At 35.4% G+C, this 23420-nt stretch overlaps 2 protein-coding genes across 2 annotated transcripts; one reads left to right on the top strand and one right to left on the bottom strand.

Annotated features, from left to right (window-relative positions):
* Positions 1–247: 247 nt before the first annotated feature.
* On the top strand, positions 248–6340 carry LOC121406501. The gene is made up of 3 exons (XM_041597510.1): positions 248–455; positions 4088–4308; positions 5642–6340. The coding sequence occupies exons 1-3, from the start codon at positions 406–408 to the stop codon at positions 5725–5727; spliced, it is 357 nt and encodes a 118-aa protein (XP_041453444.1). The 5' UTR covers positions 248–405; the 3' UTR covers positions 5728–6340.
* An 11626-nt stretch (positions 6341–17966) lies between these two features.
* LOC121431615 lies at positions 17967–23377 on the bottom strand. Its single transcript, XM_041629188.1, has 6 exons — positions 23118–23377; positions 20212–20289; positions 19850–19970; positions 19175–19262; positions 18655–18833; positions 17967–18017 (listed from the first exon to the last, which is right to left on the bottom strand). The coding sequence occupies exons 3-6, from the start codon at positions 19877–19879 to the stop codon at positions 17967–17969; spliced, it is 348 nt and encodes a 115-aa protein (XP_041485122.1). The 5' UTR covers positions 19880–19970; positions 20212–20289; positions 23118–23377.
* Between the last annotated feature and the right edge of the window lie 43 nt (positions 23378–23420).

The raw sequence follows: 23420 nt of genomic DNA, 5'->3' as shown, positions 1-23420 counted from the left end.
AGGAAGAGAGGAGAGAGAGATAAAAATGAGAAGGGGAAAGGGGGAGAAAAGGAAGGGGTGCCTTAAAAAAAATGAAAAGAAGGGAACAGAGTAAGGAACGAACCGGGGAACGAAAGGGAAAGGAAAAGTAGAGATAAAGGGAGGGAGGTGAGAGCGTTAGAGGAAAAAAGAAGGAAAATTCTATAGGGGGCGATCCCGGGAACGATAGGGAAAGAAATGCACTGGAGCGAAAACGAGCGCACAATGGCGGGAATTTCGAATTGGAGAGAGCGATTGTATTTTGCCAATAGTGTGTGCAAACCAAAGATGTCCGAATGGCGTGAATGTTGATAGAAGGATATCACTGACGACTTCATGATTTAAACAGCGGATTTCAGACAGATTTCTTTCGTGATATCACTTCGTATGAGAAACGAAATGATGGGAACTACAACAAGTCATTTGGTGATCATTAAGTAAGTAAAACAATCATTTATATGTTTGGAACCTTTTGAAAATGGCTTAAAGAAATAGACGTTTGCCGGGGAAGCCAGATAGAGGTGTTTTGCCTGTCCGTTTCTATGCAGCATAAACTCACACACTCAAAAGTATTATTAAAACGTCATTTTATCATCAAAAATACTAATTTACGTTCCCCTTTTATCTAACCTTGGTGATTGTTCTTTTTTATTCACCGGAGCATTCAAAAAGCGAAATTTTGCATGAAAAATGGGGGCAAATTTATATCAGAATCTTGTACTCTAGCTGAATGTGTGCCTGTGACAAACCATTGGAAAGTTTTAGAGCAACCTAAAAGACACTAATCGTGTGGGGGAATAACGTTGGCAATGGTTGGCTCTTTTTTCTCTCGTTCCCGTGGACAAATGCTTTATTATTTTTTACACTGTCAGTTTCAGTTATCATACATTTTAATTTTATCTATTTTTTTTCTAAATCAAAAATAGAGATTGAAAAATGACAATTTTCTGGAAATTTTACATTCTGCCAATATTGGGGCACAAAAACATACCTCAAAGTCAGGTTTTGAGCGCTCTGGTGAATACAAAAATGATCCCCAAGTTACTAATGAAAAAATAAATTGCATGTGTATTGAAATGGGTATTTTTGGTTACAAAAGTGGTGTTTCAATTAATAGTTTAAATGTGTGCTGTATATCTGCATCGATTTCTTTCTAAAGAAATTGAATGTATCTTCATTTCAATGAAAAACTCATTTCACTTAATTTCCTTCTATTTTGAGCAATTTTAGTAATTAGTTGCAGTTCAGATGTTTTACCAGTCAGAAGTGATTGTCAATTAAAAACCGAAAACCTCCAGAAGCTACAAATAAGTTTGTTTTTGTGACTATTACAACCCCCCAATATTGATGCCCATTTGTGCAACAAACTTAAAATGTGTCTCCTTCGCCAAAGTCCGTTGATATTCACGTTCCAAATCCATTTCTGTCAAAAAAGGGTTCTCTCCCAAAATAACCAATAGAGATCATGTAATGAAAAAATAAAAAGTAAGTGGGTGACCTTAATTGTGCCTCTAAATCCAAAAGAAATATCATTTTAACTTTTTAGAACCCCCCACACACATATATAAATTGAGGGGAAACAAAACAATTTATTTCTTTAGATTCTTACACAGCCTCAATGTCAAGAGACAATCGGAAAGGACAGCTGTCACAGAGACATCTAATATGAAGGTAATATAGTATATAGATAAGGATTTTCGGCAGTTAAAGATAAATTCCAGTTTTGGTAATATTAATACACTGTCCCACGTGTGCCTATCTGTGTTGGTGATCTTCAGTGTGAACATTTTTCAGCGTACATGTAGATTTCAAGATTTCACAAAGTTCAGTTTATGTAACTGTACCAGATATAGATCCTCGATGATATTCTGACAATTAAGCCTGGTTTTACAGACTTTCTCATGAAATCAGTGTTTACTGCAACTACTGGCAGTTCTCTTTAAAGTGGGTCTCCTCTTGTAAATTACATATTCTTTTAATTCGAAAATTAATCAAACTAGGCCCGTATCATATTCGTTTAGGTTTACAATTATGGTATCCATAGTATCTTTGCCATCATCTTCAGATTATATCTATACGGGGAAAAGTAACGTTGATTTTGATTGGCTGTTGATCCTGACCACATGACCGGTAGTTATAACAGCAAAGCTACTTTATTGAAACATTATGAAACAGATCCAGAATGACCTTTTTTATTCTCGAAAATACTTGTAAATGCCAAGTCCTCCACAACATAAATATCGTTTTTTTTAATAACTGATACAAAAAAATCATTAAAATCCTATATGTAAAGCAGCAAAATTCTGACACTTTAAAGCTCTGATTGATTTCACACACAAAGAAAGTTAAATGTACATCTTGGTCTTTATGCAAATGAAAGAATATGTGACGTCACCCATTCACTACTTCTTTGCACTTTATTACATGAAATATGGAATAATTTACTTTTTCTCGTAATGAAATACATTATAAATATTAAATTTAATAGCCCCCCCCCCCGGAAAATGCCATTAGTTGCAGCGTATTTTCATCGACTGAACATCTTATTGTCAAACAGAAAAATATATATATTATAGTCATGAATAAAATAGTAATTTATTCAATTCGTGAAGCGCTTTAAAATGAAATGTTCTCACTCGTTGACAGCGTTCTCCTGTCCTGAAATTACCACCGGACCGTTTGCGGGGTGGGGGGTCCTAGTCTGCCCCCACTATGATGCTGTCCCCGATAGTTTTTTTTTCTTGTATTGAAATGACCACCGTTTTTTTTTTCAAGCCCCCAAAAGTTTAGTCTAGAACCATACACCGGTTATGTCTAAAGTATTAAGTAATCATCGTTTATAAATAAAATTCAAAGAAATAAAATAGAAATTGAGAGTGCTTGGTATCATCAACTGCCTGAAAATTGTATGATTTAAACGGATAAAGTAAAAGCTGATAAACAAAACACTGAACATTTCATAAAACTATGACACTGAATAACAAAGCTATGTCTTTCTAAATGTTTCTTTTCATTATTTCGGTGAAATAGTTCTCTGAATATCTAATGGTAAATGGGGAATCGGATGACAACACATCCTCACATTTTCTTTGGATTTTATTGCATTTGCTTATGTTTTTTTCTAATGTTGTTCTCCCAGAATGAAAGGTATTAGATTTATTATACTGATTTAATATGTAAGACAATAATTGTTGTAACTTATTCTGTTACGAGGAACAATTATCATATACTTGTATGGAAATATAAAATGGTTATCATCGTCCCACCCATTACATATTCATGAAAGCGAGCATGAATTTTTTTTCGGAACTGTTTTCACAAATTATTGCTAAAATTCAGTAACTTTGTTAGGTGTTTATAAGATTTTGATAAAATTTTGCGCGTTATGCTAGGTAAGTTCACCTTCTTTATTTAGATATCCTGTAATTATTTTTTGCAGAGAGTGTCCCTATAATTATTATTTTATAGAAATATCGCCAAACATTGGGCTAGATTATTTTACGTGCACTTTGTTTTATAAGTTGATTTGTACGCAGTGCTCCATGTGCTGGGTGATATGCTTCCGAGCAACAGCTATTAATTATGCTTTTATCACCCCTGACCAGCATGTAGCACTGCTCCATTCTGTATTGTTTCTTTTTACCATGTATAATGTCATCTATTCTTGTATCATGATTTGGTGAAATAAATAATAATAATGCCGGTTACTCTTAATCTATCTCATTTTTAATGAAATTTTTAGTATTATCTTTTTTTCTCTTTCTCTTTATTTTATTCAAACCAACTTTTAGTTCGGATGGCTTTGACCTTTTAACACTCAACCAATCGTCTATGTGAAGTAGGCTTGAAATAAATAGGTTTTCACTGGTTGTAAAATTGGGGTATTAACTTGACCGTCGTTATCATTTTTCAAGTAGTTGTTTTGTTGTTTTGGTTTGTTTGTTTTTATGTAGTGGAAGGGGAGGAAAAGAGAACCGAGTCAAACAAAAAAAGTGGCATGGTGGCATAGAACAGAAGTATTTATGTTAAAGAATGTTTCACTTATTTTCGTTTCTGTTTTTTCTAATAGCGCCTTAATTAAACTGGTGTCAACCAAGATGGATAAAAACATCCTGAGTCACAATTGGAAATGGATCCAACGTAGGCTCGAGTACACATCACCATCTATGTGGCCTGGTCAGATCAGCGAGGAATGGAACAGGTTTTCATCAGGAGTTGATGGCGGGTCAAGTGGACAGGATAATCTTGCTTGGACAGCATCTGCAGATCTGCATGTAATTATATCTTACGGTGAGATGGAGTCATTTTAGACCTGTTATTTTTCTGGCCGAATGCTTGAGCAATGAAATATTCCTTTTTGTCAATGATAAAGCTATAGTGGGTAGTCATGAGAAAAACTAATAACCAACACAAAAAAAAGATTTGTAAATTATAGGTGAAAATGTGTGTCGTACAGGACGCAGAAATGTCCCATACGACACGCAACATTATAAGCTCTAATTCACCCATGAACAACGTATTTTTGTTGGTTGTCATTTTTTGTATGTCTACCCAGTAGTACTCTAATATTACCACTAACAGACTAAGCAAATTGAAGTTCCTCGTTTGTTTGGACAGCAGGTTGAAGAATGTTGTGAAAATGGCTGATTTTGCTAGCATGGAATCGCCCACTCTAACTCTTGTATTGATTAGACCACACCAGAGGACCACTATAGAATCAAAGTTTTGGTGCTTAACACATTTGCACCATCTGGTGTTACTTTCAAGCTACTAGTATCGGCGCCGTTTTTACACCATAGGGCGTGGTCCTCTGGGAGACTAATGGTGTTAGTTTCATGACCCTATTTTTACAGCGAGATTTGCAAGTTGAAATGTGTCTGTACATCTCTACGAAACATATGAGGATATTCTACAATAGAAATGACAATGTACAGGTATGAGTTACATTCAGTAATGTACATATATGCATATCAATTGATTTCAGGCATTGGCTACGAGCGCCTATGGGAGAGTGTCGTTTCGGTTCCCTGTTTGTCACCCATCGATGGACCAAAATCTCACGAAATTGCCGCCTATGTCTTGCAGAGGTCCTTAAAATCGATGCGAGATACACCATATAAAAAAGAACAAAGAATTATAACTATTAGCTTAATTTGCCATCAATGTAACTACCATTTTATCCTTGATGGTGATTGGCTGATGAGCTCCACCTACCATCGTACACTGCAAAAACTCCGGTGTTGATTTAACATCAGCCCGGAATCTTTATAAGTCCACACCAGAGAAGTATTAAACAACGCCATTGTCGTTTTGTTCAGGCACCAGAAATGTGTTCATACAACACCAATTAGTATTAAAACAGCATCGGTTTGGTTCTAAACCGGTGTTCTTCCAATACTTCTCTGTTGTGGACATATTGATTCCGGGATGGTGTTAAATCAACACCGGTATTTTTGCAGTGTAGTTACCGTAATGAATACCATAGTCATGATAGTTGCAACTCTTGACGAGACGGGTTCTATAATAGGTGTAGTATTTTGTTGGATGACTTGGAAAGAAAAGACACATGCAGATATAAGACCGTTTAACTTTTATTATTCCTTTTTTATTTGGTTTCTAACAGCACAAGAATCAACCCGGTGTCGACCAAAACTTGGTGGTCCGCGATTGGTAACCACCTCATGCATCATCATGAGACGAGTAACATGAGTAAGGTGAATAGAAGAAAGTTGCTTGGAAGTCATCCGCGTGTGATTATCTTACAACGGGATGTTGTCCGACATCATCGTTGACCGTCCAATTCGATTCGCCAACTTGAGAAGGACCCACGTCCCTGTGAAGGATGTGGATGCATGGAGTGCGGTCGACGAATCGGCGACGAACATACCAACCTGATAAAACGGTGTGAAAAATCCAACTGATGCAGTCTCAGCATGGTTCTGGCCCGGGTGAGGGGTGCGTCAAAAGAATCCAGATGGTCTCCCGATGGTCTCCTGCATTTCTCCCTCCGGCCAGAGCAGGACTATACGTTGCATGACGGGAACGTTCCCGATGAATGCATCCTACATTGGCTAGTTTTTGCAATCGATACGGGAACGGATTCTACAACTTTGACAGTCTATTGAAAATGCACGTCAAATCGCAATGAACATCTGGGAGGTCTTTGTCGAAAATCGGTGAACCGGGAAAGCTGATCGTATGAGTTTTGGAGCTGAAGAAAAATGGCAAATAATGTCGTTTGTCCAGTGTCCAGGACAAAACTGATATTTCTATTCACCTGTTTCCAAAAGACTGCTTTATCGTGAAGGGCTTTTGACAATAGATTTTTTAATGTTCTAGAAATTGTCCCCGTCGCGATTGCGAAAATACCTTATAGGACAAACATCATTGTAAAAGCAGGTCAACCTAATGTTGTTTACCATCCACGCATGTTGCAACTATACTCTTCTCCGTGATCTTTCTTTAAATAGTCTTTATTTGCAAAAGAGAAAAAAGAAAGAAGGGGGTCTTTCTTTAAATAGTCTTTATTTGCAAAAGAGAAAAACGAAAGAAGGGAGGATGTAAACCAATATCAAAGGTAAATGCACAAAGAATTAAGCTTGGGAGTGAAAATTCCACCCCTTTTTTCGCTCAATCGCTTCCCTCCTGTGTTTTTTTTCTTTATAAGATCCTGAAAATATTCTACAGCATTAATTAGGTTAAAGGTAGACTTTGCTACCATTATTTCTTGAAAGGGAAAATATGCTTTCAATATGAGGAAGGAAACCTAACTCCGTAGCATAGCTGATTGAAAATAAATAGATTGGACAGGATAATCTTCCATACCGTTGTAGCAATCCATGCCATTACGTATATGTATAAGATTGTATAAGACCATAGGGTCATAGACAACATTAATATGGGGAAGAGGCAACTGTCCCTTCTCCACCCCGGTCCGAGGATTGTACGGATACTTGCACTTATCTTTTGAAAATCTAATTTTAATTCACCAAACTGTTCACCGAATTATCCTCCAATTTCTCCGTTGAAAATGCAAATGCTGTGATGGTAGATTGAGTTCCATGTATTGGAGTTTCTTTTGAAAATATGACGTGTCTCTCCGTTCGCTTAGGCTCCTCCAAAAAACTTTCGTCTTCCCCCCCCCCCCCCCTCTCCGGAACTGCTTCATGTATTACAAAAAAATAACAAAACTAGGCATAGACTGAAAGTAAAGGGTGAAGATGGTCAAATCTTGATATTATTATTTTCTGTGTTTCCTATTTCTATGATTTCGTTTTTAGTTTTACATATTGCGAGTAGAAATGACAAATGGGCCCTTCTACTTCCACCGGATGAAGGGCGGACTTATGTTTCCTTGTGGGCTGTTAGTGCAATAAGGGTATCATAAAGAGTCTTGTGCATCTTACCTGGCATTTTAGGGCCGAAATTATCATTCGAAACAGCGCATCTCTATTACATTCAATTATTTTGCATTATTTTACCAATCAGAATTGGTTTTTATAATTGTTTATAAACTTAAATTCTCAAAAGCAATAGAAATTTCATTTTTACTCAACTATTAACTAAAAAATGGGGTGCCAACTCTGTCCAAATGTTCTCTCCGAATTCGGCATTTTTACGCTCAGTGATAAATTTCTTAAATTGATAATGTTTTTGTCTAAGAATACTTGAGTATTATATGCAACAAATCTTAGAGAATGTTCACTTTGCCCACGTCCACTTATTTTTCAGACAGTACCCATTCCACTGGTGCCAAATCAATTTTTGTCCAAAAGTGTCGTATGCGAAAAATTAAGCAAACGGCATATAACATCTATTTTTTTAAAGAGAATCCCTACAAAATTATACATTAGTGTTCGTATACGTCTCAAAAGGGAAAAGAAATACCATTTTACATGTTACAACACATTCAAAATTGAGAAGTATCTTTATCATTTTTATTTTTGTGTCAAGTGAGACGGCTGTGATACCTATATCTTGATCGTAAAATAACCCAATAACCTTTAAAAAGATAACTGTTTAATACTCCATATGTATTTGGAATGTCGTCATTCATAATGCCTTTTCAAAACTATTTGTATAATGTTTTATAAAATAGTGATTTGGATCCTTGTTATATAATAATATGCAACAATTCTACACAGCGCTTAATATATGTGTCTCTAAGTGCTGCATACTATTACACTGGCTTTATTTGATAAACCATTGTCATATCATCTCAAACCATGACAGGTCGATAGAATTAGGCATTAGAACCGGTTGTTGGCAAAAATTTTATGTTAACTAAAATCAAATTCAAAGCCAAAATTTCATATGATAATGATCCATATCACTATTTTATCAAGATGAGTAAATGATCATGTTTATACACCCTTCTTTTGGCTTATTGCATTTATTCTCGTACCGGTCGCTCTCTCACCCCCACCCGCATTCCCCACCCCGCACCCCCTCTCCCCCCCCCCCCCATCTTGCTCCGTATCGCTCAATCTAGATATCTTTCGCTGTCTTTCTCAAGCTTCTCACTTTTGTGTGTGTTTCCAAACTAAACTTTTTTTCTTTATTTTCTTTTCTTTTTTTTATTGCTTAATATTTTTCTTTGAATAGTATCCTCTCCAACTCCCTCTCTCTCATTTATTCCCTTTGCTTGTCTATATTAATTTGCATTCATACACCAATTACTTCGTTATTAATCTTCCCAACTTTCTTTTTCGACATCCCTCTCTTCTTTAAGAACTTCACTCTCAACACCATACTTAATAATTCATTCATTTTAATTTTAGACAATTTCAAATAATGAAAAAACGTCATTCTTTTATCCTTAAAAAAATTCTAATTAGTTCTTCCCCATCCCACCTTTTTCACTTCCGGGTTACCTCGAACTCTCTCCTGATTTCCCCCAACTCCTTTCTCAATCACATCTATTTGAACTCACCGATCTTTTTTCAGGCTATCTCATCTTATTTATCTTCTCTATGGCAACTTTTTTTTCTTTCCATTTTCTCCTCTATTTTCATCGTTGCGTTCTCTCCCCCCCCCCCTCTCTCTCTTTCTGTTCGTACTTTCTCCTCCGCCTCCTTTATCTCTCCCCCTCCCGCCCTCCCCTTGCATGTAGAAAAGAGTGAATTTCATAGAATGTAAAAATGAAACCCGATCGATCAACACAATTCAGCAAAAAAGTTTTTTTTAACTTCCAGATATCTTCAGATTCAAAACCTCTTATGATGGATGTAAAAAACATTGTTTAAAATAACTTCTATCCTACCTAGACGGATGTCCTGTATTCTCTTTCTTTGGAAATTTGATGCAATATGCATATTTTGCTTTTTAAATTATTTGAAATCTCCACATATTGTGTATTTTTAAGATTCTTTGAAAATTATTCAAGAATTCAAATTGTGACAAAACTATACAGCACATTGTCAGAAAATAATCTATGAATTAAAAATGCAGTCAAAAATCAAAACCATACCAACAAAATTGCATATTGTGAAGTTCACTCTGTAAATAAACCCCAATACCTCTAGTTTTAAATGAATCTAAACTTGGAATGATGCAAAGTGGGTCAATAAATGTTTTACCTTTAATTTCTATTTTGCATTGAGCAAAAAAATCTTTGGAACTGACCGAAGTGGCTATCATTTGTTGGATATATTTTGGAAATATATTGAATATATTTAATCTCACGTAAACAGCCCAGAAATGGCTGCCATGTTATTTCAACCCTCAATGATTTGAAAGGAGGAAAAGTTTGGCCCGCGATTAAACCCACTTTGCAACATTTTACCTCGTCCTGACTATAGGGGATGGAAGAAGGGGGAGGGAGCATGATCACCCATTGAGACTTGCACATAAAGAGAGGAAACCATTTTAGAACTACTTTAAAATTACCAATCAAGAGGACAGGGTGGCTTATCCGTTATTCAAGTTTTATTTTATTTATTTCAAATCCAAGCAAAGTATTACAATAAAAGATAATTCATATTTTGGGGCAACTTGGGTTGAAGACTTTTTAAGAGAAACTGTCCTTGCTGGCAATAAGATTGTGATTCACCCCCCCCCCCTAATTGACAGAGGGTATCAATGTGCAGTTCTCAATGGGGGAAGAGGATCAAACCTAACCTACTGCAAGCCAGAATCTGACGACATTCTTCAAGGTACTGAATAAGCTGAAATTCTTATATTTTAGCATTTTTAGCAATTTTGAGAGTAAACACACCCCGAAAACTTTAGAAATATGAGGGTTGATGATACAAAAATCAAATGCATGAATGCTACAGATATCAGAAACGATGTCGGCTCTGGCTTGCACAAGGGGGAGGGGAGATCACAAATAAAATAAAAGGGGGCGGGGTTGTAATAGATAAAGGGGGCGGAATGTCATAAGAAAGGGAGCGTGGATGTCGTAATGGATAAAAGGGCGGGGGGGGGTAATCATAAGGGGGTAGGGAGATCACAGATAAAAGAAAAGCGGAGGTTATATTAGATAGCAAAGGGGCGGGGGAGATTACAAGATGGGCGGGAATATCACAACGGATGAAAACATACTCAAATACAAGAAAAAGACGAAGTTTATTTTCCAAGGTATTTATTTGAAATTATACGCAAAAAAAATATCTAAAAAAAAATGACCAGCAGCCGAGAAGACTCATCCAAGTTGGAGTTACCATAGCAACCGACCTTGATTCAATGAAGCAAACCCTAACACTCAAACTGGCCAACAGCCTTATCCGAGCTGGGCTCTTCCTGACAGAATCACACAAAACTAACAAAGAGTCATATTTTTAAGTGTACAGAGCAGGACACTGGACACTGTCGTACATGGTCTACTGCAGCTTAAATGTAGGTGCTTTATAAGTTCAATCTCAATGACACTTTGTGTAGTCGAGAGCATGCAAGACAATACCAATTACCATATGAATCAATATGTTAATCTCCTTTGTATTCTAGTTATTCATCCTTTAACAAAGCAATCATCTTTTAGATTTTCCTTTAATCTGTCCCCTTCCTCACTACCACCCATCCCCTCTATTCCCCTCTTCTTTCTACAGGTTTACCAGTTAATCCATTCATTGCGGTCTCTCACCCATACCTCTCTGTACTATCCATCCAAGGGAGCAGTTCATGTAGATTTTTGTCGGTGACTTTCACCATGGAATAGGTCCATGCTTTCACCAACAGATGTCATGAGCTAATGAATCACTGCATCTGATTGGTCAATAGCAAATTGGAGATCATCACTGACATATATCCTCATGAAATGCCCCCTATATCGGCCAATCTTCCTTCGCTTTACATCATTTCAACATTTAAATACATGACTGATATGAAAATGTTCTAATTAATTTTATTTAACCGTATTATTACTGATAATTGTAAATTTTTAAAACTTGCTGATGAATAATCAATTTATATTATTGTCTTCAATTTTTATTTATTTAATTTATATTATCTATTATTTTTTCATTTTATTTAAAATTAATTTAATATAGTTTAATTTAATTCAAAATTATTTTATTCTATTCAATTTTATTATATTTCAGTTTATTTCTGGTTCAATGGGTTTTTTTAATGGGGGGGTGCATATTCGTTTCAAATGAGCAGTATCCTGAGCAGATGGGATGTGTAACACATATTTTGCAAATAAATGCACCGTTTTTTTCTGTACATAAAACAATTGTGTTCTATGAACTTAATGAACACTGCATTTTAGATCAAGTATTTTGAAATAAACTTTCTCTCTTTGTTCCTCTCTGTTTTCTATTTTCCCCGTCAAGGTAATTCTTTTATTCACCATTATACAATGACCAAATGTTTCGGATTGCGTATGCATCCATCACTTCTTCCACACAATTTTGAGAGATAGAGCTAAAAGCAGTCGGAATGACAAGATATGTGACTCTAGATCTAACAGGTCGAACCCTCAAGATAGGCTTGTCCTGAGGAAGTGCACTTTATATCCCACAATGCGCCATTAATCATTACAGTACAATTGTATGTTCCTTAGTAGTGAAGCACAATGTCAACATTCAGCACGGAGAAATTCCTAAAATCCTTCCAGAATGGATGTCGGAAACACTTTCCTCCGCCCAAAAATATTCAAGAAGGAATCTCAACAACGGCACCAAATACAACTTTCCACAGCTCATTCCAGACTCGATGTGGTAATCCATTTCTTTAGGCAAAAGGCCAGTGACAAGAGTAACGATCTTCCAGAAGAAGTAGTGCCTAAGTTCAAAGACATGCAGCACCAAAAGGAACGTCAAAAACTCGTTCTAGACTGGAGGTCAGAGTCCGTTGTAGCAATCTACCAGAGGAAGTCGTGCGATTACACTCCTTATATCTTCAAACGTACACCTAGACATTAAAACTCGGGAACTACAGACTAGAGCGCCCTCTGGTCACTACAACCATGGACCCTTTTTAGTAAGGTCCAAGCTACAAAATTCCCTGTGAGAATCCTGCTAAGATTGTTCAAGGTACAGCCACCCTCTTTCTTTGAACACCATGGTAAGTTCTCGAAGGATCCTAGTGGATAAGGTCATCATGCGAGAATGCTGATGAGGCTGTTTAATGAATTACAAGCCTCTCGATCACATTGATCACCATATGGCCAGATCTTGAAGAGTTATTCACTCCGGCTCCGTGCGGTAGGCAATGTCACAATCTTGTACGACGACCACAGTAGGTAAAGCCCGACTAGAACCAAGACACAGTTCTGCATGGTTTGGGCCAAATTAATTTTTAAGCCCAGTAGAGAGATGTAGATTTGAAAAACAACTGCAGATCATGCAAAATTCCACCAAATGCCTTCTCAAATACGGGAAACCCTTTTGAATTCTGCCAAGTGAAGAAATGCAATTTGTTTTCACACAGGATTTGACTTAAAATGTTCTCGGAGAAACATGATTGAACATGACGAACGGAGAGTTCAGAAGGTTGACAATACAATGGATCACTGCCTCACTCTCAGACCGAAATATGGATTAAACGAAAGAGTCAAATCCATATAGATAGCAAGAGCCTTGCAGATCAGAATGCTGCGATGTCGACCAAAATATCCACCTGAAGGCGCCATGTATAAGTAAGAGTTTCAGAGGCCCAGATTCCTCATAAAATACCAGAATTTGAATTTCTAATAGACAACATCCAACTTACATGATCTTTAGAAGAGCTCTGAAAAACAAATTTGAAAAGGACACATTCCTCTTGATCAAAGAGTGGGCTACTTGAGAACAATATTACCGGATTTTCAAACACCAAATACCATAATGTCACATGCAATTGAAACATGTCACCAGAAGACAGCAAACACAGATCAATAGTTCTTCGTATCTCCTCTTTGGAGTGCAAACCGGTTCTTGATCGACCTTGATTACTGCCACCAAGCCAGGCGTCTTGGCTAAACCGCTCCATCAAAGAAAAGCGACAAACGTACAACAAGTCCTATGCAAATATCGATACGGGTCAACTAGAAACTCTACAGTGGACAAGGCTCTTGTATCATGACTTGAAAAGCAAACAGCAGTTGCTGGCAAGATAGAAAACAAAATCTGACATTGCACTTCTAAGACTAGATCCCAGACTTACTTGTATTGCAGTGATTGATGGAACATTTTTTCCCCTTTACTTTACACATTGTGGAAAAACCATTGAAGCACACTGTCCTCGTAAAAATGGGTTAATTTTTGTTTCCTGGTTTTGTTTATGCAAATTCGAGTAGGCCAGCAAAAGGCAACGGTTTTGGGCAGACGAACCGATATTGAGAAGCCACCTCCATCACAATATCATCATCACCCAATGCCGGTCCGGCAAAATCTCTCGCATTATGTGTTTACATGATGGATACACACTCGGCATTCTCACAAACATTTAGGTTTATGGTGAATGGGGATAGGACCAAAAGTTTGAAAAATGAACTTAAATTAATGTGTCCAAAAGTTTATTGCAAAAAGGGAATATAGTTTGCCCTGCTCTATATCATGGCGGCTCTGCAATTTTTTAAATGTAAATATCTACTAATTTCCTTGTTAAATACTTTTTGTCTTTTTAGCGCATTCTTAAATCAGTCATGATATATCATGTTGAAACAATGTGAAACAAAGATATGACCAGCAGCTAGAGCAGATAGTACAGGGAGGTATAGAAAGAAAGACAGCAATCAATGAATCAACAGATAAAGCAAATGCAAAGGGTGGGGTAATGAAAAAGAAAGAGGGGATAGGGGGTTAGGAAAGAGCAATGGGATTTTATACAAGTCACCTCGATCAGGAATATTTTTGATAGATTTTCATAAAAAGGATTTGATTCCAAAGATTGAAGAAAATAACATGAATTTTTAAAGGCATTTGAAGCAAAGCGCCAATTAAAAGCCAAATGTCCGTTAAACGATCGACTGAACAATACTTTCTACAGTTCAGTAATTATACCCTCAGATTAATAATTTCTGGAAAACCAATGGCATTGTCTTGCATACTCTAGGCTACACAAAATAACATTGAAATCAGAAATAAAGCACTTACATTATAGAAGCTGTATCCCATGCACAACAGTGTCCAGTGCCCCTCTCTGCACACTGAAAAATAGATTTCTTGGTAGTGATGTCACTAATTGTGTGATTCTGGCAGGAAGGCCCCAGCTCAAATCAGACAGAAAGCCATGTTTGTAAGGTGTCGGGTTTTAATACTCCATCGATCGATTAGGTCAACTGCTATGGTCCTCCAACTTGAATGAGTCTTCTCGGCTGCTGGTCTTACATTATTTTCAAGAATAAAAAATAAATAAAATCATGAATACAAAGTAAATACATAATACAGACAATAGTACACTACAGGGCAGGTCCAAGCTATCTGACATTACATGTGGACTAAGAGACGGGGGTGTTTCACAAAGATTTAAGACTTCAAAATTTGTCAAATACATCCACGCTCTAAGAACGCGCTTTTGAGACTCCGCAAGCCATGAGATATCAAATTAGCATTTAAACTAAGCATGACTTTAAGTCAGAATTGTCAATTTGTGAAACATTTCCCGGTATTGTATTTCTATTGTTTTAAACATTCTAAAAGTAAAAAAAAAATATTCTTATAAAATAAAGGCAATATCTACGACACCTGGCCTATTCTTAGTAAAAAGAGAAAAACATGAATGCACACTGAGAGTATAAAAGAAGCTAAAATTATTCCCGAAAGTCAAAATCTATGCTTCCACCATTACCAAAGCAAGAATATAAATCATTACACATTCAACTTCTAAAATTTCAACTAACCTTCATTACCTTTGATATCAAAATAATCTAATCAGATCCTTACTCATATAAGATTAATAGCCAATTGATGAATTTAGGCTTAATATATATTGCTAATTCCACAGAAAAATAGAAATACAAATTATTAGGTAAGAAATGCTTATGACAATTTTTGTTATTAAACTTAAGCAACACTTGAATTGAACCTCTCACCGTCTACTAATTCACAATCTTTGGAACTAGAGTGTCAGGTATGTTGAATAAATGAGCCCCTCAAGAAAGTTCTGAAGCTGAAGATGCAAGAGACTGGAGGCAATACATTTTGTATTCCTCTTCACCATAATGTAAATCAGGAATTATCATGATTATGAACAAGTGAATTTATTCATCTATGCAGTGCTCTGTTATTTTCTATCTTAATATAACCATGAAATGTGCAGTACGGGTGAATATGCACCCATAAAAAGGATAAAAAGAAACAAATGCTGGACTGGGTTTGAATGGTGTAGAAATATGACAGTCTACACATGGCGTATTCTCAGTCTCATACTAATTGCATAACGCATTGAAAATATATTTAGGACAATGTTGGACCCTGTCAGCATGGACAATCTGTTACTAGTACTTGATGTTCAACAACTTGAGAAGGTGGTTTCGTTTCCTCTTGAAATTCAATATTTGTGAAAGCTTTTCATTTCATGCAAGTACTGATTCACCAGAACAATTTCAAAACACAATATTCAAATTAAATAGAGATTTTGTGTAGAAAAGAAGTCAAATTTGCAACATTTCACATCTGAATTTAACCCTTATTCAGGGTAACTGAATAAGGGTTTACAGAATTCGTTAGTGAGGGATTTAGTTTGATTCTGAATCATTAAATTCCATCCTGTATGCAGATGATACCAAAATCATTCTATCACATTAAATGAAAAGAAATAGATTTTATTTAATTTGCTAATAACAAACTTTGCTTGTTGCTGGCCTAAAAAAATTACAAATTAATTCAAAAATTTAAAATCAAACTAAGTTAAAATTAAACTAAGACTAATGTACAACAGATAACGTAATTTGGAAATGCATTACCATTTATCTCTGATTTATCAACTGAAATGGATAAAAACTGAAATCGAAAATATGCATATTCTAACTTCGTTGCGTGTAATAATTGTTCCTAATTGGACATATCATACTAATATTTTTCATAGAGAAATAAGTTCCGGTGTACAAGGTTTCTTTTTCTTTTAAGGGCGGGGGAGTGGGTTCATTGTGTTCGACCATTCTACGACAAGTAGGTCCAGGGTAAAAAACCAGAGACAAAACACAGTAGGGAAAAACTCTGGAAAACCTTTGGATCCACTTTTGCAGAATCTAGTCAACACAAGATAAACCCGAATGCTATTCATCAGGATAAAACTCCACAATTATACATTATGCAACAAAGTTTTCGTGACATTTGCTCCGACAACTTATTGCTCCGATATGAATTTCACACACTACTCGACTGACTAACTTCAATCTTAACTTTAACTCTACCCTAAGCATAACCCTAAACCTAACATAAAACCCTATTGCAAACCTATTATCCTAATATAACCCTATATATCTGAGACGAAATAAAGCCCGGAGCAGTTACTGTCGGAGGAGCAATAACACCTATATTACACCACCATCTGAGCCCAAGGCCTACACAATCTGACAATACGCAAACCATTTCTATCCTTATGCTCAGATTATTCATTTTACTCAAAGTAACCATATCCTACACAGTACACATCCATTAATTTAAAAAAAATACGATAAGATGATAGCTTGGACCTGCTCCTTGTATATAGCTACACAAATTTCATCTTAAAAATTGTAAAAGAGCATTCATGAATAGCAAATGCATGAAAACTAACATATCTGACAATGCAAAATGCTTTGGATGAAAACCCACATTTGGTTCCCCTTCAATTCGACTGATATGGGTGAAATTTTCTTAACAAATAGACAAATGGGACACCCCTGGCGGTCTCGCCTGCACTAACAAAAGTTAAAGAACACATGTTTTAGTAGTTTAAATGTTGTTTTTATGATTCAATAAAACCGATTTATCAAACTAAATCACCTGCAATACACAATGCAATGTAGCAACAGTGCTGATAATGAAAATACCTCCATGAAAGTTGAATATCTTTTTTTCAAAGAGGACGAAAATTCATTTGATAATTATCTTATATTCATTAACTCCAACGACCTTTGACCCTGGCTAAGAACGGTATGTTTGATTTCACATCAGTCTCTATAAGCAATAGCCATCTAAAAAAAAGTTTCATTTCATTTAAATGAATATTTGTCAAAATGATGAAAAACATTATCAATTCTTATCCAAAAGTGCTTATTCGTTTTTTTCTGTAATGCAGGCGAGACCCCCCCCCCAAAAAAAAAAAATGGTTATCAACTCTGGTTAAAAACACCAAATAAATACAGCATTTACATATCAGGATACAATTTACAGATAAGGCATCTTCGCTGAATGCCGGCCGCGATGAGAGTCCTTTGGCGCACAAAACTTTCCCCAGTCCTGGCAGTCATCATGGGCAGTTGGTATAGTGGTTGATCCTACCTCATATAAATACCGTTAACTCTTCACACCAGAAATCATTTGTAGATGAAGCTTTCAGGATTGGTGTCCATGTCCTTCTCTGTGGTAGACTCTTTCCTACTTATACCAGATCGAGGGTGGATCCATGTTGTGCACGGAGCGAGATGGCTGCACGTGTAAAGTGAAAGAACACAAACATTATTCTAGCATTTCTTTTTTTCCATAACGTATCTTGCCATGTCGACATAAAACTTTAAATAAGTCGACTTGGCGAGATAACGTATCTCGCCATGTCGAAATATAAATTTCTATAAGTCGACTTGCCATGTCGACATAATAAGATTATTATGTCGACATGGCAACATAAAGTATCTCGCAAATTCATCAAGTCGATGGCACTTTAAAGGCTCCGTACATAGGCACTTTTCAGCGGAATTCAATGCAAAGGATTTGCACCAATCCTTGAACATACTGCATAATATTTACGTGTTTATTATTCAATAATATTTCACAAATTGACTTGATTAATGCGAAATTATATCAGAAAAATATATTTTATCATTCATAATATTCAATTTTATCTGAGATAAATTCTTATCTTGCATATGTAAAGATGATAAGCAACAGTTAGAGAAGTGCCTGTGTAGACATATATCTATCACAAATCTAATCAGTGCTATGCAGATGTTGATCTTGCGCCCATCATACTTAGAAGGGGAAAAGCAAACTGTCTCTAAAAAGACACCTTCGTTTCCCCAAAATTGTTATTTGTTGAGTCACAAAATTTAAATATTGCACAACTTACCACTGCTTCTGATGGTATATTTCTGGGCATTTTCTTGACCCTTGACCGGAGTTCTGAGTTCATCTTCCAGCATGACACCTCCTCATTCGTATACCAGGTATATGTGCTTGCTGTTGGACTGCTTCTGCTGCGAACCCTACATTTCAGAGCTATGCTCTCAAAATAGCACTCCGTGCTTCCTGCAAACAGAAACGTACATTTAATACAAAATATATTTGTTATAAATCTGAATAGTGGAATGCCTCTGGCAGTCTTGCCTGCATTACGCAATTCAATCTAGAGTGTTGACTTTAAAACATTGAATTATCAAACAGTTGTCTTTTTTATTTGCCCTTTGAATATGCAATTCAACGATCCAATGCTGTGAAGGGGCAATTCTCAAATGAAACACATGATAGTCAATAACAATCTGACAAATTTCATCTAATTTCATTAAATACTTTTACAATAATAAGTAAAATATAGATTTCTATCATTTAATTGATCTAAATGTCCTTTGACCTTGACCCAGTGACCTGACCTTGTCTTGGCATTCTCCATCTCCTTCTTAAACTTCTCCGCGTCCCTTCAGATATCAGACCGTCAGACATTCTTGAGGGCGGGCTTAACTGTCGAGTTATGACAAACAGAAGCCAAGACGATGATGAAGGTGACCAACTTTTCAAAGCTATAACTGTGAAACAAATTTTAAATCGCATGTTTATTTGACCAGGCCATCCAATCAATATATGAAGTTACGATCTCATTAAGAATCGGACAGAAACTAATGACACTCAAAAGTTAGTATCCATGAAGAATGCCGTACCACGAAGAAAAGGTTGATTACCCAAGCAGAAATCTTGTCAAAATAACTAAAACAAAATATGTCACAATATCTTTTACTGCCATGAAATAGTCTGATTAGTCCTCCTACTGCCTCACATGGCAAGTATACATTATCTCACTTTCCCTGGGCAAGGCTGTGATTTGATAACTAAATTAGCCGAGCCCCCCCCCCGTGTAGTTATATTACCACTATTTCAAGTACTTACCACGAAAAGAACTGTCAGAAATATTATAATTTACTACCTGAAAGCCGAAGACCTGTAAAGATGATCATTGTTACTTGAGCTTGTGTCTCACTTCTCACAAAATTAAAATGAGTTCTGACTTCACGCGTATTATTCTTTGCAAATTGTAGATGGAAGATTCTTACCTTTACTTCAAACCTCCATTGGAATGCCATGCTTCTTTTCACAATGCCTCCTCTCTTTGGCTGGAAGTATTGCCCTCAACGTTCCGTGGAAGGAGTTTTCGGGTGTTCTCTCCGACAAATCCTGTTGTATCCGGCAGTTACCATAGTAACATTGCATCTCAGCCAATCAAATGCAAGGAAAGTTGTCAAATCTGACAACTAATCGGAAGACAATTAATGTTAATGGAACTCTCCCCTGGGGAGCATTCATCAACAATTGTTGTCCGATAAGTAGTCAGTTCTGACAACTTTCCTTGATTTTGATTGGCTGAGAAGGAACAGTTAAACTGAGTTTCTGAGGTAACTCTCGGATAAAACAAGACTTGTCTGATAAAACGTCATAAACGCATCTCAGGTCCCTTGAACTATCAGTATATGATCACAGGAATGTCATCTGCCATCTACCAAAGAAACAAATATTAAAATGGCTAAACAAAACAAAGCAATATTTTTTTCAATATTTCCACAATTTTAATAATGAAAACGGGATCCCTTAAAATATAAGAGCATTTATTACATTGTCAAATATGCAATCCTTTTTTTTCAAAATTGGATGATACTGAATGAAAGTTCATAGTAAATTAGGACGTTAATGAGATGTACGAGACAATTTTGTATACATTTCAAAATAATCATAATGAATATTTTTCAATGAAATATTTTAATTGCAATAAGGGGAACAGGAGTCCATTACCAACACAGGATCTACGCAAACTTTGTAACAATAAAAAAACGACAACTACATACAGTGGTGCTCCAAAATTAGTGACCCCATCAGAAAATGAATATATTTAAAGCATTCAGGTTCTACCATATGTTATATATTTAATTGTGAAGTCAAGTGATAAAATATTGCATTAAATAATTTCTTTCTTTGGGTTTGCCAAACATTGTTGTATAGTAAGTTGTCCACATTCAGGACTAAGCACGAAGGAGGGCATTTTGTGATGAGTTCACTATGTTTTCAGCACAACTGTAGCAAATACATTAATAACCCAACTAATTACTTTAAATCAGCTTATAGAAACTTTCAGAATTGTGGTACAAATATGCTTAGATTGACAAACTAAAAGAGATTGGTATTTAAAAATGACACAAAATGAAGAATTAAATCAACATGGAGAATTATAAATGATCTTTTGAATAAAAAACATAACAATGTAGATTCTCTCCAAGTTGGAGATAAAATTGTTACGAATTAAGTAAAGAGTATTGCTCGTACTCTATTAATGACTTTTTGTCAGTGTTTGACTGAAATTGCAAAAATCAAAATATAAAATCTACACATATTTCCTTTGATACTTATCTAAAAAATGTCAAATGATCACTCTATTTTTCTTCAACTTATAACCAAAGGTAAAATAATATTGATAGTACATGAAATGAAACCTAATATCAACCCCGACGTAGATATTTGAATATCAAAGTTGTAAAAAAAATGTATTTTATGTTATAAGTGAACCCTTATTTTTTATTTTCAATGATTGCGTTTAGTAATGGTGTCTTCCCACCAAAAATGAAAGTTGCACGTGTTACACCTATTCATATAAAAGGGAATACATATAATTTTTCGGCCAATATCCGTATTACCAATTTTTCTAAAATAGTAGAAAAATTCTTATTTTAAAGATTAGAGGATTTTCTTTTAGACAAACGCTATATTTTACCTAAAAATCAATTTGAATTAAGGCATGGTCACTCAACAGCGACAGTAGTACTTGATCTAATTCATGAAATTAATGATGCAATAAAGAAATTGGCATTAAATATTTCTACATTAACTAAAGCCTTTGATGTTATAGATCATTAAATTTTAATTAAGAAGAAATAGATTGTCATGGTAGAAGGGGCACCTCACTATGACTCTTTACTAGCTCTCTCTCTAACCGTAATCAATTAACAGTAATTAATGGCATTTGATCTTCACTAGAAGAAATCAAATATGGCGTGCCACAAGGTTCCATTCTCTATTACATTATATTAATGATTTACCATATTCCATTCCACTATATATACACATAAATCATCAACTTGCAAAAATAAGTACTTGGATGGAAGCAAATAAACTAGTAAAAAATGTTATATATTGTTTGGCATTCGAACCACCGTCAACATTGATGTTAACGTTGAAGTATAGAATATTCAAATATAAAAATAGGGAGAGTTTACTGTTATGTTTGTATGTATTCTTACAGATGATAAACTGTCCTGAAACAACCATATACCGTACATATCCTTTTTAAAACAATATAAAAAAGTATTGGTATTTTGTATTTATAAACTTCAGTTTCTTCGCAATAAAATCTTAGACCTGTTATACCATCCCCTTAACTGTAATATCAAATATTGTAAGGATTCTAAAATTTAGAAATACATATATATATATATCTTTAGTGGGAGTATCATAAAATGCATATAAATTTTCTTATTGGAAATGATCCTCAGAATACATAATAAAAACTAGATTAAACTAAAGATATATTTAAATGAAAATATGATTAGGCCTACAAAATTAAAGATATGTGGACGCTTCATGGATCACTACATTTGTTTAAAAGGACATTGTCTAATTCTTTTCGATTACCTTGCTGTATATATTATGCATGAAATTATTTTACCTCGTTGGAAATAAATGAATTGAGGTGAATATTTAATTTCTTGTCGAAATGAATCGAATTTTGAAAAACATAAAATCCCCTCTTGAATGAACACACAAATATGACGGAATAAAGCCATATTTTGGTATTTATCAAACTTTTCATCGTTATTAAGGTAAAAATGTACTAGTATATTATTAGGCATGTTGCATGATTTTATAAGCCTTTTCCAAACTTTTTTTTAATTCATTGAATCTAATGGATGGGACCCATGGCACTCTTGCCGATGAACGCAATACGTGTTAGAATCACTCATTCAATGAACAAGGTTATGATTGCTTTAGTGTTTCCGGTCACTTTATTTTGTACTTTTTGTAGCTCTAAAGCATCTAAATAATGATTTTTTGGTGCAATTTTTTTACAGAGTTCAGTAACAGGTGATAAAAAGGAACTTGCTGCTCAGTTTTTTTAAAGTAAATTCAAGGATAATTAATTAATCTTTCGAAACGCCATTGATTAAGTTTGCTTCGGCGCCATTGGTGCTCTGCTCGACATTGACATTCAGCAATTTCTCTGAACCATTCTCAAAGTTTTAAACATTCTTTGTACATTTAGTTACTCATTTCACTTACCACGGCCGTTATCGCCAATCATTGAAATCATATCCGAAATCAATTCCGGTATCCATTATTGATTATTCCTCAAATACGCAGAAATATCAGGAAAAAGAAGATGTCTTGTTATTTTGAACACGAAGTATCCGCTGTGTAAATTCATTCATTGAACGGCTTGCATTCCTATCTCGTCCGTCCCATGAGCTTTTCAAATTTCCCGCTATTGTGTGCTGGTTCAATCACATTGCGTTACAATGGACCTATTATAATGGGTGAACATTCTGCGTTTTGTCAGTGATGGATTCACAGTGATTGCCCCCG

This window comes from Lytechinus variegatus, chromosome 1 (genome assembly GCF_018143015.1).
Source record: "Lytechinus variegatus isolate NC3 chromosome 1, Lvar_3.0, whole genome shotgun sequence".
Taxonomy (NCBI): Eukaryota; Metazoa; Echinodermata; class Echinoidea; order Temnopleuroida; family Toxopneustidae; genus Lytechinus; species Lytechinus variegatus.
The sequence above is the reverse complement of the archived record's forward strand: the minus strand, read 5'-3'. Positions and strand labels throughout refer to the sequence as shown.